This window comes from Spermophilus citellus (genome assembly GCF_964194105.1).
Source record: "Spermophilus citellus genome assembly, chromosome: 10".
In the NCBI taxonomy this organism is placed as follows: domain Eukaryota; kingdom Metazoa; phylum Chordata; class Mammalia; order Rodentia; family Sciuridae; genus Spermophilus; species Spermophilus citellus.
The window spans coordinates 116,605,994-116,627,504 of record NC_138197.1 but is presented as its reverse complement, the minus strand read 5'-3'; the positions used below and the strand labels follow the sequence as shown (position 1 = coordinate 116,627,504).

The 21,511-nt window shown below is 35.6% G+C and overlaps 1 protein-coding gene across 2 annotated transcripts in view; it reads right to left on the bottom strand.

The window, feature by feature from the left end:
- Positions 1 to 17,148, bottom strand: part of SCYL2 (SCY1 like pseudokinase 2) — a 58,381-nt gene extending 41,233 nt beyond the window's left edge. The window contains exons 1-2 of one of the 2 annotated variants that reach the window (XM_081311101.1): positions 16,899 to 17,148; positions 6,087 to 6,290 (exon numbers count right to left, since the gene is read on the bottom strand). In XM_081311101.1, coding sequence (XP_081167227.1) covers positions 6,087 to 6,263 — 177 coding nt within the window. In that variant the 5' untranslated portion in view covers positions 6,264 to 6,290; positions 16,899 to 17,148. Of the gene's footprint in view, positions 1 to 6,086; positions 6,291 to 16,507; positions 16,857 to 16,898 lie in introns of those variants that run through there. The other variant, XM_081311102.1, reaches the window with a different exon arrangement.
- Between the last annotated feature and the right edge of the window lie 4,363 nt (positions 17,149 to 21,511).

Here is a 21,511-nt window from a genome sequence, read left to right as displayed (position 1 = left end):
TTATAAATGCATCTAATTTAAATGTGTTTATTTTTTCAAGATGTTTTAAGCCTTAAAAAAAGATCACATGAAATGGTTCTTGAGCTCTTAGTTTTACCTCTCTTAAAAGAACAAAGAAAAATAAACAACATAAAATTCTTTCAAAGACTCATTTATTGTTTAAGGTAAAAGATGACAGATTTCTACACAGGACAGAACAGGTTATCAACTAACTATCTTAAAAATACTTTTCTCTTTATTCAAATCAGTTAAAATTAATCAATTTCAACAAAATTATGTTAATAACTCCTCAGACCCCATACTGATTTCCTAAAACTCTTAGCCTATATTTTAAAACCTTTCATCAGAATATATCATAATCAATTTCCAACTTGTATTTCTCTTTTATTATTTTGCTATCAGATTGAGTATTTCCAATCTGAAAATATGAAATTCAAAATGCTCCAAAATTGAAGCTGAGATCCTCAAAGAGTTTCAAGTTTCAGATTTTTGGCTATGGATACTCAATGTAAGCATTTCTGATCCCAAGCACTTCATAAGGGACAACCAACCTGTCCTACCCAGTCTGCTAACACATATATGCCACGTCCATAAAAGTCCTGCCTGTCTCTATCTATATATTATAAACTTTTTGAAGCAAGCAACAATGTCTTAGTGGTGGGGATAGGGTGTGTCTGAATGGTGGAGTGCTTGAAGAGTGAGGCTCTGGATTGGATCACTAGCAGACCAAAAGCAAACAAAAAACAAAGCTAGATCTTGGTAGAAGCATCTCCGGTGTTTATTGCCGACTTATAGTCAATAAAGATAAGCAATTAATTAATTAGAAGCATTTTATTATTTCAAATTAAAATCCTTTTCATCTTTTCATTATGATTTTAAAATATACATAAAAGATGACAAAGTGCAACTATCCAGTACCTCTTTAGACAATGATTAACTGTAGTTTAAATTTGAGTCTTTTAATTTTAAAATTTTCTCCCAAAAAAAGCTTATTTTATGACAGAATACTATCTATCCTTATTAATTTTCTACATATCATTTTTTAAGAGAGAGAGAGAGAGAGAAAGAGAGAATTTTAATATTTATTTTTTAGTTTTCGGCGGACATAACATCTTTGTTTGTATATGGTGCTGAGGATCAAACTCGGGCCGCACGCATGCCAGGAGAGCGCACCACCACTTGAGCCACATCTCCAGCCCCTACATATCATTTTTATATATAGTTTTCTGGAAATAACAAATAGGTAAAGGTGGCTGATTAATGTTGTTAAGCCTTCTAAATCATTACTCCTTCCAGCAAAGTGAGGGGGCTTAAAATCTCCAAATGATTGTGGATTTGTTTTCTAGTTTTATTAATTTTTACTTCAAGCACTTTGAAATTGTTATTAGGTACATTTACACTTAGGATTATTATACTTTCTTGAAGAAGTTACAATATTATGTTATGAAATGTTTACCTTTATCTCTGAGAATACTTTTTCTTGAAATTAATTTTATACTAATAGCTCTATTTCAGATTTCTCATGTTTTTTTCCCCTCCTTTTGCTTTTAACACATTGGTGTATTGATATTTAAAGAGTAACATATGCATAGAGCATATAGCTACTATTTGCTTTTTATACATGTTGAACACTTATACCTTTTATTATAATATCTAGATCATTTATATTTAAATTAATAGAGATCACAGGAAACATCTGTGTTTCCTGTGTGCAGTAATGTGTAATATTTGCTACATGAAGATCAGTGAAAAATTGGGTAAATGATAGGTTTGATGACTTAATATTTTGGAAAACATATTGAACAGTCCTGCTGCCAGGCTCAGAGAGGACTGTGGAATGCTTTTGTTGCAATTGTTCCATCTCTCATTTATCATATGGTACACAGCAACAGATTTACTTTATTGTTTGTTAACATTTTTTATTTTGCAAATAAAAAATTATACGTGTGTGTGGGGGGGGGGGAGAGGGGGAGAGAGAGAGAGAGAGAGAGAGAGAGAAGCAAGCGCGCGCACAGGCGCATGCGTGTGTATTGTACCAAAGGTGAACTTTGTTGAAAACCATTATGGTTTGTTTTTGTTGTTGTTGTGTTTTATTGGCAGGGGGGTAGGGGAGCAACCAGGGATTGAACTCAGTGGCACTGGCCTCTGAGCCACATCCCCAGCCCCATTTTGCATTTTATTTAGAGACAGGGTCTCACTGAGTTGCTTAGAGTCTTGCTTTTGTTGAGGCTGGCTTTGAACTCTCAATCCCTGCCTCATCCTCCCAAGATGCTGGGATTACAGGCGTGAACCACCATGCCCGGCCACCCATTATTGTTTGTTTGGGGTTTTATTAATATTTTATATTTTAGTTGTAGTTGGACACAATGCCTCTATTTCACTTATTTATTTTTATGTGGTGCTGAGGATCGAACACAGGGTCTCACAAGTGAGAGGCAAGTGCTCTACCCCTGAGCCACAAACCCAGCCCCATTATGGTTTTAATGTGAAATTCTCTAACAACAAATAAGGCTGAGTATTTTTACATATGCCTATTTGCCATTTGATTATTCTCTTTAATGAAACACCTGTTTATGTGATTTATTAATTTTTAATTGCATTAGCTGATTGTTGAGTCTTCCAGTCTTTGCATATTTTGTAAACAAGTATGTGTACTACAAATGTTTTTTCACAGTCTAGATTGCTCCTTTATAAATGATTTGTTGACTAAAAAAAAATTAAAAACAAAAATAAAGTAATGATAAAAAATTGAGTCTTTTTACACAATAATTGATTAGAACAAAATACGTGCAATATTTGCTTGCAATTGTTCCTATCGTTTATTCACTGCATATTCTGAATACACTGAAAGAAAAGACACCCACTAAAAAGTATGTTTTTCCAACAGCCCAATTTAAAAAAGAAAAAAAAGACTGTAAAGTTCTCCTAAAAACTAATATTTGTCACAACTGAGGATGTTTCATTTGAAATAGACCTGATTTATATGTTTTTTTTAAAAAGATCCTTGCTTACTATAAAGGTGAACTTTGTTGAAAACCAGATCATTCAAGAAATAAAATCTAAGTTATATGATATAAAGTAATGCATTTAGGATTCTCTAACCGCAATCATGACCTCCATTAACCTCTCTCTTAAGAGCCACCAAAGACATTTTCTGAAACACTGATGTTTCCTATGATCTCTATTTTCAGGACCCTTTGTGACTGGGCAGTAATAACTGCCAAACATCAGACTCTTCATCTTACATCTGATTTTGAGATAATACTCCTTCAAAACAATGAAATAAAAACTAAAATTTAATTTATAATAAGTTAAAAATAACTTGATTTTTGAGAAGACTGAAACGTAGCAACATATACCCCTTAAAATTACTACAAATAATTTTGATTTTTTTTTTTAATCAAAGCAACTTGACTAATATATCAAGCCTTGCATAATGGTCTCCTTTATTTTAAAACAAAGTATAATTTGTTTACTTATTATAATTTATTTTTTTTAAAGAGAGAGTGAGAGAGGAGAGAGAGTGAGAGAGAGAGAGAGAGAGAGAGAGAGAGAGAGAGAGAGAATTTTTAATATTTATTTTTTAGTTCTCGGCAGACACAACATCTTTGTTGGTATGTGGTGCTGAGGATCGAACCCGGGCCGCACGCATGCCAGGCGAGCGCGCTACGCTTGAGCCACATCCCCAGCCCCTACTTATTATAATTTAGTTATGCTTTCATGCACAAAATATTTGTGAGTTCCACCCCAAATACTGGCATCTAAATAACAAATGTATGTTTTTTAATACTTAATGAACTAAGTTCAATTCTACATTTAGTAGACTAGATAAACTATGAACAATGAAACATTTATTATGTTTAAAACTTTAAAAACCAACCAATCTTCATTATTCTCACAGAATAATGTTATTTAACTAAAGGTATTATGAAGCTCATGAAGCAGTCAGGAGGAAAAAATATGTACCAGGCCAATGTATACAACTCTGAAGACAAAATTACACCACAGTTGCCCTATTTAAAAAAAAAAAAAAAAAAAAAAAAGGAATTTTTAAAAAAAACTTGGTATAAAATAGTTGAAAGATGGCTAGGGATATATATAGTCAGTTGGTAGAGTGCTTGCCTCTCAGACACAAGGCCATGGGTTCAATCCCTAGCATCACACACATACACACACACATACATACACACACACACACATACACACAATAGATGAAAGAAATTTCAAAATGTAGAATTATTTTTCTACATGAAAGGAAGAAAAAATTAGGTATATGGGCGAGATGGAAATTATAATTATGTGCTGCTTTCATTACAAATTATTTAAACAAACTGTCAGTCTCAATAGTCATATTCTCATCTAACGAATAAGTTTCTAATAACAGCACTCCAAAATTAAATTAATTTTTTTTTTAAAAAGGAAAACAATTGCACACTGATGATTCTCAGCAAGTCTATATTTTACTTTCACAAATTATTCACTATGAGGAATTCTGGAATGAATGCCCTTCAAAAACAGTAAATATCAGCAGAACAATTTCTATTGATTTTTGCTGGGAATGTAAAACCAGAATACTAACAAAAATGTGTCCAATCAGGTACAACGAAATTACCAAGTTCACAAGTAAATTGTTGTTTACTAATTTTTTACATTGTGACATCCCAGGTTTCATAAATATTTACTTTGTTTTATTTACTCTGTAGGTGCTGTAATTACTATTCTTCACAGAGTAGTAATTCACCATCTAGATTAAAAAGTCAAAAACTGTACATGATCTGAAAATTATAATTCACCAGATACTTATATAAATTTGAAATAACCCTAAGAAAAAATACCCCTAACCTTTCAAAGGGAATGCAAGCCTTAAATATACTTTTAAAGGGATTCTTATAATTCAGAAATATTGTTGGGTTTTGGAGAATAAGAGTGTACTAAATGGACCAGGGATATAGCTCAGAGGTAGATGGTTGCCTAGCTTGCATGGGCAAAACCCTAGGTTCAATTCCCCAGCATTGGGGGGAAAAAATATGCGCTAAACAGGAGACACTTAACGTTAGCAGTATTTAGACTTTTTTTTTTTTTTTTTAAGATCTTATTTCTGGGTTGGGGTTGTGCCTAGCCTATGTGAGGCTCTGGGTTCAATCTTCAGCACCACATAAAAATAAATAAATAAAATAAATGTCTATCAACAACTAAAAAAAGTTTTTTAAAAAAGATCTTATTTCTACAGAGATTTTAAACCTGGATTTTTTTTTATATCTTAAAAATTCCAACAAAAAGCTGCTAATAAAATTTAACACTAATGATACTAAGAACCATCTGCTGATCTCTTAAGCCAAATTAAAGGAGAAAAAAAACTCAAACTACTCTTCCCTAAAAGAAGAGTTAGTCCCAAAAAACAAATGACTACAAAATAATATAACTCAAAACACACTACTAAATATATCCCACAACTATTATCCCCTTCTAATGGCAAAAGCTATCAGGTAAACACACATAAAAAAATTTAGAAGTCTATTTTCTATAAGGCAGTATTTAAATACATATTTTCCTGATAATTTATTGACAAATGTAAAAGAAAACTTAAGTGCTATGGCAATTTTTATCCTAAAATATATTTTGCAATTATTATCTTTTAATATGCTTAAATAACACTTTATTAAGTAAAGTGGTATTTGTAACACTTTGTTATTAAGTAAACAAAAGTAGGTTAGCATGGTATGTCAAACAGCTCATCTGTAAAGCAGGAGGCACAGAGCATATTTTAAAATTTTTGTTTTTGGTGACTTCATAAGATGAAATGAAAAACAAAGAGCTGAATTAAGAATCCATTAAAGAACTTTTGATTTTTTTTAAAAGAACTTTTGGTACTTCTTAACATAAAAATCATACATGAGGGGCTGGGGTTATAGCTCAGCAGTAGAGCACTTGCCTTGCACTTGTGAGGTACAAGGTTCTATCCTCAGCACCACATAAAAATAAATAAAGATATTGTGTCCATCTTTAAAAAAAATTTTTTTAAATACATACACATACTTTACAGTACTTAGCATGTATTTTTTTTCCAACTAGACAGAATAACTTACCTGTTTTGTAGATTTTTTTGTGCCATTAAAAATCTTCCAAGCTAGCCCATTACCACCACTGGCAATGTGCCGACCAACATCAAATTCTCTAGTGACAGGATTTCCCATTACTGCACTAGTGACATCAGCTGTTACCTTTGTAACAGTACTCTTCAACTTATTAAGCATGGACTCCATGGTTGTGTATTAGGTAGTTACAGTCACCTAGAAACACACAAGGATATGGGAGAGCTCATCATTTTTTGTCCAAGCACTTATTCATAATTTAGTGTGAAAAGTTTAAACAAACAATACCAAACAGATAAGTTACATGTTGGTTTTGCCTTCAGAGAACCCAATACACTTGACTATACATTTACAGCTAGAACCAAATGATCAGTTCCTCTCAACCACAGTTCTCACAAACCAGAAAAAGACATGCTCACACTGGACACTGACATAAAGGAAAAAAATAAATGCTGTTCAATTATATAACATGTACCCTTTAAGACTTAAGTGGTATAGAAGATCAGAATCTTCACACTGAAAGGTGAACCCAAGGATTTGCCCCTGCTTTCTGCCCAGGCACATATCAAATCAGAGTGATAAGCAGAATTCCAGTCAGCTAAGGGGATGAACTACAATTCAGAGATGCGGAAACGGCTGGAAGTTCAGGGACAGAATTTCAAAGTGAAAGGTGCTATGTTGAAAAAGAGCACAAGGTCCCCTTCATGTTTTGTTAATACTAAAGTGCACACATGTAGTTTGAGACTCTACTAGTTCTATTAATTAAGGTGCTTGTGAGCTGAATAGTTTCAATTCACACAGGGCTTCAAAATCATTCCAGAGCTCCTCAGCCAGGCTGGAGAGTCTTCACTGATCACTAGGGCATTTTAGCAGGACTATGCCTTAATAGGACAAACCTATTCTAGCTGGGAGTGATGGTGCTGTACTCCCAGTTACTGAGGAGGCTGAGAAAGAAGAAATGCTTAAGCCCAGGAGCTGCAGGTCATCCTGGACAACATATCAAGACCCCATCTCTTAATTAAAAAAAAAGATAAAACTGCTCTAACAACAAAAGTCATTCTCAAGCAACCAAACTAATCTAACTAAGCTGCCTTCCAGAAGAAAATCTACTGTTCATGAAAGGAAGACACAAGACACAAAATCAGATACTCAACAAAGTAACATTCACATTGTTCAGCACACAATCAAAAATCATCAAAAAGAAAAAAAAATATAACTTATAATCAAATGAAAAATCAGTCAATAAAATCTGACTTCAAGATGATAGATACATAGAATTAGCAAAGACATTAAAAGTTATCACAGGTCCAAAACAGTTAAAGGAAAACATGAACAAAATGAAAGAAAATGGAATTTTTTAAAGGCCCAAATGAAAATTCAAGACATGAAAAATAAATTTAAATAAATCTCACTAATTTCAGGAATGAGATGAACATATTAGACAGTGTAAGGGGAAAAGTAGCAAAACTTGAAGATGGAGTAAAAATTTGGAAGAAAAAAAAAAAAGATGAACAAAGGCTCAGTAATCCATGGGATAATATCACAGATCTTATACATGAAAACAGATCCTCAAAATAAGGAAGAGAAGGGAGGAAAATTATTGGAAAAAATAATGGCAAAAATTTTTCCAAATTTCCTAAAAAATTATACAAAGCTTCAAGAAATTCAAAAAACAAAAAGGAAAAACACAAAGGAAGCCATACCTATATCTATCATACCAAATAGCTGAAAATAATTTATTAAAAATCTTTGAAGTGGCTATAGAAAACAGGTAAATCATACAGACAGGAACAAAAATAAGAATTTCCCCAGACTTCACTTCAGAAACTATGTATACCAGAGAACTGAATGAGGTCTTTAAAGTGCTAAAGAAATTATTAACATAGAATCTTGTATGGTGAGGAAAATAACCTTCAAAGAAAAAACAACTCAGGAGGTGAGGCAGGTGGATCACCAAGTCTGAGGTCAGCCTGGGAAACACAATGAGATCCTATCTCAAAACAAAAAGGACCAGGGATGTAGCTCAGCAGTATAGTACCCCTGATTTTAATAGTCAGTACCAAAACAGAAGGGGGCGGGGGAGAACAATGGGAAATAAAGGCTTTTTAGAAAAACGAAACCTAGAAAATTTGTTGCCAAACATAATTTCTACCAGAAATACTAAAGGAATTTCTTCAAAAAGAAAGAAAAAGATACAGATAGAAATTTGGATCTGGGCTGGGGATGTGGCTCAAGTGGTAGCACGCTCGCCTGGCATGCGTGCGGCCCTGGTTCGATCCTCAGCACCACATACAAAAAAAAAAAAAAAAAACAACAACAACAACAAAAAGATGTCTGCCAAAAATAAATAAATAAATATTTAAAAATTCTCTCTCTCTCTCTCCCTCCCTCCCTCCCTCCCTCTCTCTCCCCCCTCCTCTCTCTTTAAAAAAAAAAATAAAAAGAAATTTGGATCTAAAAAAGAAATGGAGGATACTGAAAATAAAAATTATAAGGGCATATGAAAAAACTTCTGTTAGAATTATCTTTAAATGATGGCAGATCATGTAAAGTAAAAGTATAACATTGTGTTTGTGTAGAAAAAATATACTAAAATAAAGGATGAGAGAAATGAAAGTATATTTTTGAAAGAGTCTTGCATTTCATGAGAAGCCGTATAACATTTGAAGGCACACTGTGGCAAGTTAAAAATATACATTATAAACCTTAAAATAACAACTAAAGTAATAAACAAACATAAGTAAAAGGTGAATAGTGGTGATAAAATAGAATCCTAAAGCAAACAAAATAGATAACAAAATGAAATAGGGAGGGACTGGGGTTGTGGCTCAGTGGTAGAGACCCTGGGTTTGATCCTCAGCACCACATAAAAATAAACAAAATAAAGATATTGTGTCCATGTACAACTAAAAAAAAAAATTTTAAAAAATGAAATAGGGATAGAGGAAGGAACAAAAAAAGCAAGTGTGGCAAACAGAGAATACACAGCAAGATGGCTAATTTAAATCCAACCACATCAATAACTACATTTAAATAAATTAGTCAAAATTCTAATTAAAAGGCCCAGATTGTCAAATTGGATTTAAAAAGCAAGCATATCTAACTATATGCTGCTTATAAAAAATTCACTTTAAAAATACAAAAATGCAGGGCTGGGGTTATGGCTTGGTGGTAAGCTCTCGCCTAGCATGAGTAAAGCCCTGGGTTCAATCCTCAGCACCATATATAAACAAATAAATAAAGGTATAAAAACAAAAAATACAAAAACACAGGTAAAGAAATGTAAAAGTTGCCGGGTGTAGTGGTGCACGTCTGAAATCCCAGCGGTATGGGAGACTGAGGCAGGAAGATCGCTGGTTCAAAGCCAGCCTCAGCAACAGTGAGATGCTACGTAACGTGGTTAAGACCCTGTTTCTAAATAAAATACAAAATAGGGCTGGGGATGTGGCTCAGTGGTTGAGTGCCCAAGTTCATTCCCCAATATCCACCCCCCAAAAATGTAAAAGTAATATACCAAGCTGGAATGGATATATTAATAATAGGATAGACTTCAAAGATAAAACATATTTTGTAATGATAAATGTTTTCAACAAGAAAACATAACAATTTTAAATGTATACACATGCAATGAGAGACCTTCAAAATAAGTGCAACAGAAACTGATAGAATTGAAAGAATATAGAAATCCACAATTTTAATTGAAGACTTCAAGAGTTCTCTCAGTAACCAAAAAAAAAAAAAAAAAAAAAAAAAAAAAAAAAATCAGTAAGGCTATAGATCTCAACAGTATTAAATGTTTAAGTCCCATATATCTCAGTGACAATATCTCAATTCTAAAATTTTAATAATAATGAACAATCACAACATACAACCCTTTATAACTATTTATGTTCTTGACAAAATATATCAAATGCCATTAGCCTAAAATCAGTTGAAGAGGTACAATGTTTTTCAAGCAAAAATTTTGAAAGCCACTGGACTAAGGCAGCACTAGTCTATACCCTATTTTCTCCAGTAATTATATTTATGTAAGTATAACTTCCTTCTTTCTATTAAAGACTTGAACTATAAGTGGAAACATTCTCTTTCCCTTTTTAATTTATTGCTACATTTTTAAGTGATTAGAAAAATGTTACTATTGGCATTATGAAAATATTTATTTGCTATCCAAATTATTCTTTATGAACATCTCTACTGATTTTGATGGGAAGATAAAGGAATACAAAATCCTACTTAAAACCTACCTATCCATTCCTCTAACTCTGCCTGACATACTATTGCCATGCACACTGTTATACACTGGGAACTCGTAAATGGAAGCATTTCTGCTCTTTAGGCATTTAGTCCAGTGGCAGACTTAGACTGGCAGATACTATAACAGTGACTGGAGACATGAATATATCATGCTACAGGAACATTAAGATAAACTCAAAAGTAAGTGTTTTCAGGTAGGAAAAAAAGAGTAGGAGGATAATATTACAGAAAGAGGGTTACCATGTACCAAGATATGGAAGAGAAGATTACATCATTGTGAAAAACAAAGGATATTTTCATGGTTGATATTCAAATTTGAAATGTCTATCCATCACCTAAACAGAACAACACTGACGTACACAAGGTGGAGAATAGATATGGAAACTCATCTGGTGATATAATTTTTATTGAATACCTTCTATGTACCTAACATAATATGTAAGAAACTGGAGAAGGTAAAGAAAAAATAAACTACAAAGGAGCTACTATTAAGGAGGGAAAAAAACATACAAGTAAAACAACTGTAGCATGAGCCTACATAAAAGATAAAATGCTACAGAATATATAGTGTTAAAGGAGCAAAAAGAGGAGAAAAAGTAGAATGTTTCCCCAAAACAATAATGTAAGAAATGCTTTTAAAGACAGATAAAGAATAGAGAATGAAAGTGAGTAGATAGAGAATGGAAGAAATGTAGGAGTAAAACTACAAGGCAAAACCAAAGTAGTTCAGATAATACCTGGAGAAAAAAGAAGAAAGTATGGCAAAGGAGACTAGAAAAGCCAGATCACCATAGGGAGCAGGGTTTCAGGCATGAGTAAGATGATTAATCACCCCATCTAGTGGAGTAAAAAAGATATACTAGGGGTGGAGGCAGGGAATACCTCAAGACTGAAAAGAATTTCAATATATAACTCAGAGATGATGTAGTTTAGAAAGTAAAGCAAGAAAATAAAGGACAGTAGGAAATACAAATGTTTTCTTAAAAATTTTCATTTGATTAATAAAGATCACTTTTCAAAAGTTATAAATGACAGAAATGTTTACTCATTAAGCCATTTCTCCTTGTATACTTAATAGAATTCACTTGAAATTCAACTACCTCCCCAGGTGCAGTGGCACATGCCTGTGATCCTATCAGCTCAGGAGGCTGAGACAGCCACCTCAGCAAGGAGGGAGGTGCTAAGCAGTTAGTGAGACCCTGTCTCTAAATAAAATACAAAATAGGGCTGGGGATGTGGCTCAGTGGTTGAGAGCCTCTGAGTTCAATCCCTGGTACCAAAAAAAAAAAAAAAAAAAAAAAAAGAAAGAAAGAAAAAAAAATAAAGAAAGAAATTCAACTACCTCTTCAATTTCAGCCAAAACAAGATATGGGGTAGTTTCCATATTATCCCATGATTGTATCATTCTACCATCTGGCTCAATCATTATCTGGCTTTCAGTAGACCCAATAGGAGAATCTGCTGTAACACTAGGTTTTACCTGTACCTCACAAAGTAAGCTGAGTATTACAGCATCTGATGGCAGGCAGTGAAGAGGAACTGGAAATTTTTTCAGTTCTGCCTGCTCAGAAATTCTAGATATAGCAGAAATAGGTAAAATTATATTTTATGCTTAAAAAATGGATTTTCAAATAACAACTCAAAGAATCCCTACTTCCCCAAGAATAAAATATTAAAAAGCAGGATTAGCTCCCATTTTTGATGAAAATACTGCAATACAAATACTAAGGTTACTTTAAACTGAACACAGAAGCACATGCCTGTAATCCCAGCTACTTGGAAAGCCAAAGCAAGAGGATCCCAATTTCAAGGCCAGTCTCAACAACTTAGTGAGAGAGATCCTGTCTCAACATAAAAAGTCACAAGTAGTAAAAAGTCACAACATAAAAAGTCACAGTAGTAAAATGCCCCTGGGTTTAATCTCCAGTACCTAAAAAAATAAAATAAAAAGGCTATATACTCAATGATACAGTGCCCCCGGATTCAATCCCCAGTACCACATACACACATACACACACACACACACACACACACACACACACAGGTTAATTAAGGTTTCTTTAATACATCTGACAATGAAATTGTATTGCTGGCTAGACCATCAACAAGCACAAAATAATAATATTGACTAGAAAGAACATTTGCATAAATACAAAATTAGCTCAAGGGGCTGGAGATGTGGCTCAGCGGTAGCGCGCTCGCCTGGCATGCGTGCGGCCCGGGTTCAATCCTCAGCACCACATACAAAGATGTTGTGTCCACCGATAACTAAAAAATAAAATATTAAAATTCTCCCCCCCCTTTAAAAAAAAAAAATTAGCTCAAAATAGTATGCTTCAACCTGTAAAGAGGCACAAGGGTCTGAGATTTATATGTAAATGCTTGAAGATAAAAGAATATCACTTAAAAAAATCATTGATTTGGTTAAGTATTCATAAAATAAAATGTAACACTTCTAAATTACAATTACATTTGTATGAAATGAAATACTTTTAGTAAAATACTTTTCAAATTTGGGGGGAAAAAACAGTAACCATATTCCTAAAGGAAATGCTTACTTGTTACAGCTAAAGTATGAATACTTTGAAATATACTCTTAAAATACATGTTTCCACATAGAAGCATTCAAAGATTACCAGAAGATTTTTTAAAAGAAAGTTTTCAAAAAATGTTTTCTTTGACCTAAATAGAAGTCATGTTTAATCTTATTCAGAACCAAGATTATACAAGCTGAATATAATCATTCTCTTTACAAATACAAAAAGTACCTAATTTATTATCAGTTGAACCAGAACAGATTACTTACAGAAGACAATGTTGATTTTTAAAAACCATAAAAAACTGAAGTGACTTAGCTATGTAAAGTGAATTACACAACTATACAACAAATTAGTGAGTACATACTAAAGGTGAAAAGAACCACAATAAATGCATTAAAAACTACTTAAACAGTAAGTAGTTTCCATTATTGGTTATAATCTTATGACTATTGTACAATGAGATTTAAATAGCAACAGAGAAATTATAAAGTAATGTATGCTAAAACAACAATTTAGTAACTTGAGTGTTGAAGTATACGTATAGTTCAATGGAGAGTGCTTGCCTAGTATGTACCTGGGTTCCATTCTCAGCATAAAAAATAAAAATAAAAATTTGAAAAGTCAAAATAAAATTAGTAACAAGTTATGATGAACAACAAGTAAGGTTGTAGCTCAGTGGCAGAGCACTTGCCAAGCATGTGCAAGGCACTGGTTTGATGCTCAGCACCACATATAAATAAATAAAATAAAGATTCGTTGACAACTAAAAACTTAAAACATCAAAAACAAAAAAGCTGAGATTACATCCCAGTCTTTTGGTACTTCCAGTCCATGTGATTAATGAGGTATAGTTTTTACAAGAGTCTTTGGATTATTAAAAAAAAAAAAAAACATCAGCAGTGGAAGCTTCCCACTATTCAGTCCCTTCAGCTACAGGAGAGGAAAAAGAAATAACTGGGTAGGAAATTAAACTAAATAAGGTCATTTCAGTATATATATAGTCTTTAAAACAACTCAAATCTGGGCTGGCGATATAGCTCAGTCAATACAGTGCTTGCCTCACAAGCACAAGGGCCTAGGTTCAATCCCTAGCACCACCAAATATGAAAGAGTGTGGCACAATGTGTAAAAACAAATTCATAAAGCAGTGAAGTACTATCTAAAACAAAGTTTTCAAATTCTGATGAATATCTAAATAATGTGGATAACTTGCTTAACCACATATAGCTAAGTACTATCCCAAATGTCTGGAATCAGAATCTATAAAAATACAGTTAGGGCCTTTTGTAGCTTGGCCAAGCCCCCCAGGTGATTATTATAAACCGCCTAGCATGAGAATTGTTGTATGGTTAAGGACATAATCTTCAGTAGCAAAAAAATCTTGAGTTCAAATACCAATTCTAACACTTACCACAGCTGTGACCATCAACTAGCCGCCCTAACATTTTATGTGGGTGAGGGGGTACTGAGCCTTTAACTCAAAGGCACTTTACTACTAAGCCACATCCCAGCCCTTTTTATTTTTCTATTTTGAGACAGGGTCTCACTAAGTTGCTTAGGACCTAAATTGCTGAGACTAGCCTCGAACTTGTGATCCTCCCGCCTCAGCCTCCCAAGTCACTGGGATTACAGGCATGCCCACACCTAGCTACACTATTTCTACGAAATGGTGTAGGGGAGAACTGGGCATAGTGGCAAATTGCTATAATCCCAGCTATGTTGGAAGCTGAGGCAGGAGGATAAATTTGGGGTCAGTCTCAGCAACTTAGCTAGACACTACCTCAAGATAAAATCAATAAGGCTGGGGAGTTAGCTTCGTAGTAGAGCACCGCAAAACCTCAAATGATTGTTTTGAGGACTGAAGATGCCAATGCATGTAGAATACTTAGAATAATTCCTAATGCTTACATTTGGTAAGCATTCAATGATTTCATTCATTTAAAAAACATTTACAAAGCATTTACACAGTATCAGGAGATGAGGAACAGCTAGTTAATTTAAGTATTAATTAATATGGCAACTCTGAAATGGTGTCATGAGAACATATAATCAGGACAATCTATCCTCATCAGCAAAGTGTTCCCTAAAGTGAGCTCAATGATGAATAGATGTTACTGGATAAAAAGGAAAGGAAAAGCATTTCCAGACTCTGAGATGTTTCCACAAAGTATAACCAAATGCCATGTATCCGAAGAAAGAAAGATGGACAAGGTAATCAAGGGAGAAAGGGAATGCCAGAAAGCACCATGGAGATGAAGTTAGAAAGGCAATCAGAAGCCCAACTAAAGGGGTTTACAGGGCATTTCAGTTTATGGAAAAAAACAATGAGAAGCCACTGAAGGATTTTAAACACAGATACAATATGATTAGGTCTATTTTTTTAAATACTCAGTCTAGCAAGTTAAAAAAACAAAGGTGGCCAAAGTAGATGCAGGAAGCTAATAAAGCAGCTCAGAGGAGAGATGATAATGGTGGCTGAAACTAGAAAATGAGGGTTGAAGATCTCTCTTGAATCAAGAGGTACTAAAGTGACAAAATAAACAGGATTTCATGAGAGACTATGAGACATGAGAAAAGAAATATCAAAAATCAACTCCTATATAATGGGTTGGAAACACAACAAATGGACTTATTGTTTTTTCTTGAAGGGGCAGATCATGAATTTCAAATGTGAATCTGAGTTTTTTATTCTCAAATATAGAGTTGATTTGTATAGAAATATTTCATTATATGGAAGAACAAGGTGCCTGTATTTATTTTGGGGGGTGTTTATCAATCTTAGAGACAAAAATATAGGTTTCTGCAAGTGTAAAGTAGATCTGAACAGAATGAAGACCCATATCTTACTTTCAGTTCCATTCCTTTACACACATCTCAGGAAGGGGTTGTGGCTCGGGTTTGATCCCCCACGCCACACAAAAATAAACAAATAAAATAAAGGTATTGTGTCCATCTGCAGCTAAAAAAATATTTTAAAAAGAAAAGAAGAAAAAGGCTTGCAAAGTCCAAAAGGAATATTCAAAAACGTGACTTTCAAGCCACCAGAACATGAGTAGGTTTTATGTCAGGCTAGTTTGAAGTATTTTGGTTAAACTATCAAAATTTCAGAACAGAGACACGCAATTTAGAAAACTAACACTTTTTAAGTGTCATCATACAAATAGTTCCTGAAACTAACATTTTTTAAGTGTCATCATACAAACAGTTCCTGAATTTGATGGTCAAAAAATATTAGCTGGCAACTTTTAAGTCACTATTGACATGGCACTTTAAAGTCCAGTGAGTCTGGCGGTTCATCAAGCCTATAGAGAAGTAGATTTGATAACAGTGGGTGTTTAATTACTCATCACAGATATGCGATAGAATCCCAAGAAGTTTTGCAAGCTTTATAGGTCTAAATCTTCATCTTTTTCTCTCACTTAGAAAAACAAAAGTTCAGAAACCACCGACCGGGTTGGGTTTTAGTCTTAACAAAACATCTGCCCCACCCACCTCACACACAATAACCATCCATTCAAGAACTACAGGATACTGTCAGAGAAGGACACCGGGAGAGTAAGGCCCTGGTAGGTGACCCAGGTTACAGGAGCCGGACCTCAGAACCGAGGGGAGCTGTCTCACCCAGTTCCGGAGTAGTGTCCTGTTTCCCAAAAGGGTACCAAGATCTCCACCACAGAAACCCGAGCTCCCGCGCTGGCACGGACGACTCTCCCTCCCGAGAGACCACTCCGATCCCGAGTCACCCGTAGCCTTAAGGCCTCTTCGGCGGACTCGGGCCTCTAGGATCCGCTCCCTCCAGGTTGCCGCTACCCCAGCCAGTCTTCTCTTAGGCGCCCACCGCCCGGCCGGCGCGGCCTGCAGCCCGTCACTAGGCAACAGTCACCAGCACGGTGGCCCCTGGCGGCCTAACCCGCGCATGGGTCCTTCCCCATTCCCTTTTCTCCCACTGGAGGCCCAGGTGAGAGCGCGACCATAGAGGGAGCTCGCCCGGTGCCCGCAGCCGGGCACTTACCTCTCAGCTCTCGGCTCTCCGCCCGGGAGGGGCGGTGCTGGGGCGCGTTCCCCCCGCCCCCCCTAGAGGCGCTCCGGCTATTCCTGCTCGGCCTCCGCGACTGGCCGCTGCCGTCCGCTTACTCCATAGTCTCCGCCAACCCAGTGGCCGTAAAGGCTGCAGCGGGAGGAGGAAAGGGGGAAGGGAGGGAAGGGACCGGGGAAGAAGAGTATGGGAGGGGAAAGAAGACCGAAAGACCTGCCGGGCCGGGCATGACGTCACTTCCGGTTGTATAGGAAGGGGCGGGACCTGGGCTTCCCTCCGCCCCAAGAGTCAGGTGGGGGCGGTGCTATAGAACCGGAGGAGGAGCAGGTGCACAAGATTACGGCGGTAATTTTAACTCCGCGGTTCGGTAGTCCTCTGGGCCCAGGCGGAGCGGACCGAGTTTCGTGAGCCTTAAAGGTGGCTAATGCCGGAAAAGGAAGACTGGCAGGACATGTAGTCCCATACATCCTAGCCAAATGTACAGTGATAGTAGCGGATAGCAAGCAGGTGAGGGGAGCAGAGACCAGGTTCTGGGATTCCGCCCCTTTCCTAGACCCGCCCCTTCCTGGGCTACCTGCCTTCCCAAGCTTAGGACCCAGACCCCAGACTTCTCCTTTTCGAGGTTATTTTCGTAAAATGCTCTTGGAGGGTCCAGAAAAGCAGCGCTTCTCAAACATGCATATGAATTACCTGGAAACCTTTTTGAATGCAGATTCTGATTCAGTAGAAGGGTCGGATGTTCTGTGTTTCTGATTTCCAAATGACAGCAATGCTGCTGTTCCTGTACGCTTAAGTATCTTGCCTACTTATTTAATAAAAGAGAGATTACTTACTTACAGTTTTTTGTTATGTCTCAACAGACTTTTTAAACAAGAACATCTTACAGACAAAATGATTAGTTTCATTCATTTCTTTCCCAGATTTCTTTGAGGAACAAAAGCTCAGAGAAATAACCTCCCTTTCTCCTGCAAGTCATTGCGTACCACTCTCCCTCTGACCTCTCCCTCTCCTGACCAAGCTTCCTAGGATGAACAGAGGGACGACTTCCTTGACAAAAATAATTTGAAGGTGATGAAATTTTATTTCTCTCATATTGTCATAAACATTACTTTGTAAGACCAAGCATACTGTTTCCAGTTAGTCAAGGGAGAGGAGAGCTTAAATTATTAGACTGAATCCCCAAAAATATCTAGGAACAATGTTCCAGATATTTCAATTTATTCTTTTTCTTTCTTAAGATTTTTCAATTAAAATTTTACTGGGGTAGGGAAGAATGGGGAATGACTGCTAACTGTATCTCTCATAGTAATGAAATAATCTGGAATTAGATAATAATAATGACTGTATAATGTTGTGAATCTACTACAAAACACTGGATCATACACAGCAAAAGGGTAATTTGGGCTGGGGGTTATCTCAGTGGTAGAGTGCTTCACGTTCATGGCCCAGATTTTATACCCACCATTGCAAAAAAAAAAAACAGAATTTTTGTGCTATATGAATTATATCCCAATAAACAGTTTTTACAGTCTTCAATTAATTAAAAAATAAAAATTACATATGCACATTATAAAATTTCAGAAAAGTGAACAACCACTTTCATCAACTACATTAAATACCATTACCCTAAAGTTACTAGTTTGAAGATTATCCTTCCAGATCTTTCTATTTGTGTGTAGGTTATAGGATCATAGTTTAGAAATTATTCTGCTTAGTTCATGATTTTTGTTTTATTTTGTTTTGGGGTTTTTTAAATATTTAATGAGGTCTTTTCCTGACATAAACTTAGTTTTGTTTCATCCTACTATTCAATAGTAAGGCTATGCCATAATTTATTTAATTATTTTTCTGGTGATGGACATTTTAATTTACAGGTTTTCATTATTTCTCAGCAATTTTTTTTTTGGGGGGGGGGGTGTACCGAGGTTGAACTCAGGAGCACTCAACCACTGAGCCACATCCCCAGACCTATTTTGTATTTTATTTAGAGACAGGGTTTCACTGAGTTGCTTATTAGCACCTTGCCATTGCTGAGGCAGGCTTTGCACTTGCTATCCTCCTGTCTTAGCCTCTGGAGCCGGAGCTTACAGGCATTCACCACAGCTCTTGACATTTCTTAGCAATTTTTGGTGGAAGGTACTGGGATTGAACCCTGGGGTGCTTTCCTACTGAGCTACATTCGCAGTCCTTTTTTTTTTTTTTTTTTGAGAGAGAGAGAGAGAATTTTTTTTAATATTTACTTTTTAGTTCTCGGCAGACACAACATCTTTGTTGGTATGTGGTGCTGAGGATCGAACCCGGGTCGCAAGCATGCCAGGCAAGTGCGCTACTGCTTGAGCCACATCCCCAGCCCTCTTAGCAATTTTTTAAAACAAAAATAATTGACAGAAGATAGAAGAATGAATCAGACATAGTTTTCCTATGTTCATATATGAATACACCACCAGTATTCATGTATAACCACAAGACCAGGATCCTAATTAGAACAAGTTATATTCCATATATGTATAATATATCAGAATACACTTGACTGTCATGTATGTAGGAAAAAAGAGACAGAGAGCTGGGCATGGTGGTGCAAACCTATAACCCCAAAGGCTCAGGAGGTTGAGAGGAGGATCATGTGTTCAAGGTCCATTTTAACAACTTAAGCAGGCCTTAAGCAACTCAGCCATACCTGTCTCTAAATAAAATATTTAAAAGGGCTAGGGATGTGGCTCAGTGGTTAATTAAGTACCCCTGGGTTCAATCTCAGGTACCAAAATAAATAAACAAATAAAGTTGACAAATTGATTTTATTCAGTTCCTTGCCCCAGATTCTCTTTGAGAAACAGCTTGTCATTGGTCAAAAAGGCAAAAAGAAGAAAAAGCAAAGCCCCTGGTGAGACCACAGCTCCATAATATTCAAGACTTGAATGTATCTGCATTCCTTTTAAATGTATTCTAAAGTAATGTTCTTCAAGGTATAGTTAGTAGCTAATCATTTAATGTTAAAAGTATATTAGCAGGCTAGGGCTGTAGCTCAATGGTAGAGTGCCTGCCTCACACATGTGAGATACTGGGTTCGATCCTCAGCACCACATAAAAATAAAATAAAGATATTGTGTCCACCTATACCTAAAAAAATAAATATTTAAAAATAAATAAATAAATAAATACAAAAAATACTGTATTCATTTACATTAGCTTACACAATAATATATTTCATGTCATTAAATTAAGTTCCTAGATTTACTCATTATTGACAGATGAATGTGGTGAAACTTTAGTTAATACATTGTAGTTTGCGTAAAATGGGAGATGAAACTTAAAGCCATTAGCAGCAGATCTGCCATAAAAAATTTAGTTTAGATAAAAACTAAGTTGTTAGCTGGGCATGGTGGTACACGCCTGTAATCCTAGCAGCTTGGGAGGCTGAGGCAGGAGGATTGCAAGTTCAAAGCCAGCTTCAGCAAAAGCAAGGTGCTAAGAAACTCAGTGAGACCCTGTCTCTAAATAAATACAAATAGGGCTGGGGATATGGCTCAGTAGTTGAGTGCCCCTGAGTTCAATCCCCAGGACCCCGCCCCCACACAAAAAAACTAAGTTGTTAAAACTGAAAAACTTCTTTTTGAGTAATTTAAATTTGTTAGGGTCATGTGTGGTGCTGCACACCTGGGAGACCGAAGCAGGAGGATCACAAGTTTGAGGCCAACTTAGAAAATCTAGTGAGACCCTGTCTCAGAATAAAAAATATAAAGGGGCTTAGGATAGGGGTAGAGCATCCCTGAGTTCAATGCCCAATACCAAATTAATTTAATTAATTTGTCAGAAACATATTTTTTCCAGGATTCTCTGGGTTTTTTTTTTTAAGCTACTCAGCTACACGAGTATTATTCTCTCCCTTCATATCCACAAGGAAGTCAAACAAGGAGGCAGCACTTATAAACATTCAAAGATTGCTTTACTTGTTTGATGCTGTTGATGTAGTATTAAATCATCTTACACAAAATGTGTGCCTAAAGTAGCAATGATATCTCTCATCTTTGCCAGATACTAATGAACCATAGAGCGAGTCAATAGGAATGAAATTATTCAAAATTGAAAAGGAATTAGAATCTGAATATTCCAACAGTAGTCTTTATAGGTTTCTAGAAAGTAAGTTATTTTGTTTCTTGAAAAAGAAAATAGGATGATGAGAATGGGTCAATAGATTAAATAAAAGCAAAACATCCTTTAGCATTTGTGGTTAGTGCTAACTAAGACACTGTAAAATATTGTGGTTAGACCTTGGCAGAGCTGTCTTCACTGAGCTAAAACTGAATGTTATACTTTGTTGGTTTCTTTTTTTTTTCTTTTTTTTTTTAACATATAAGTAATGAAAGAAATAGCCAGATAAAAACTCAACTACTTCTGCATATGCTGTAAAGCTGTTTAGGAGGACATCATCACATAAATTTTTCAGATTTTATACTAGGGAAAAAAAAACTTCATGTCCTCTGAAGAATGGATACACTTTCTAATTTTGAAAAATAGTGCTGGGGTTGAGGCTCAGTAGTAGAGCGCTTGCCTATCACATTTAAGGTACTGGATTCAAAATTCAGCACCAC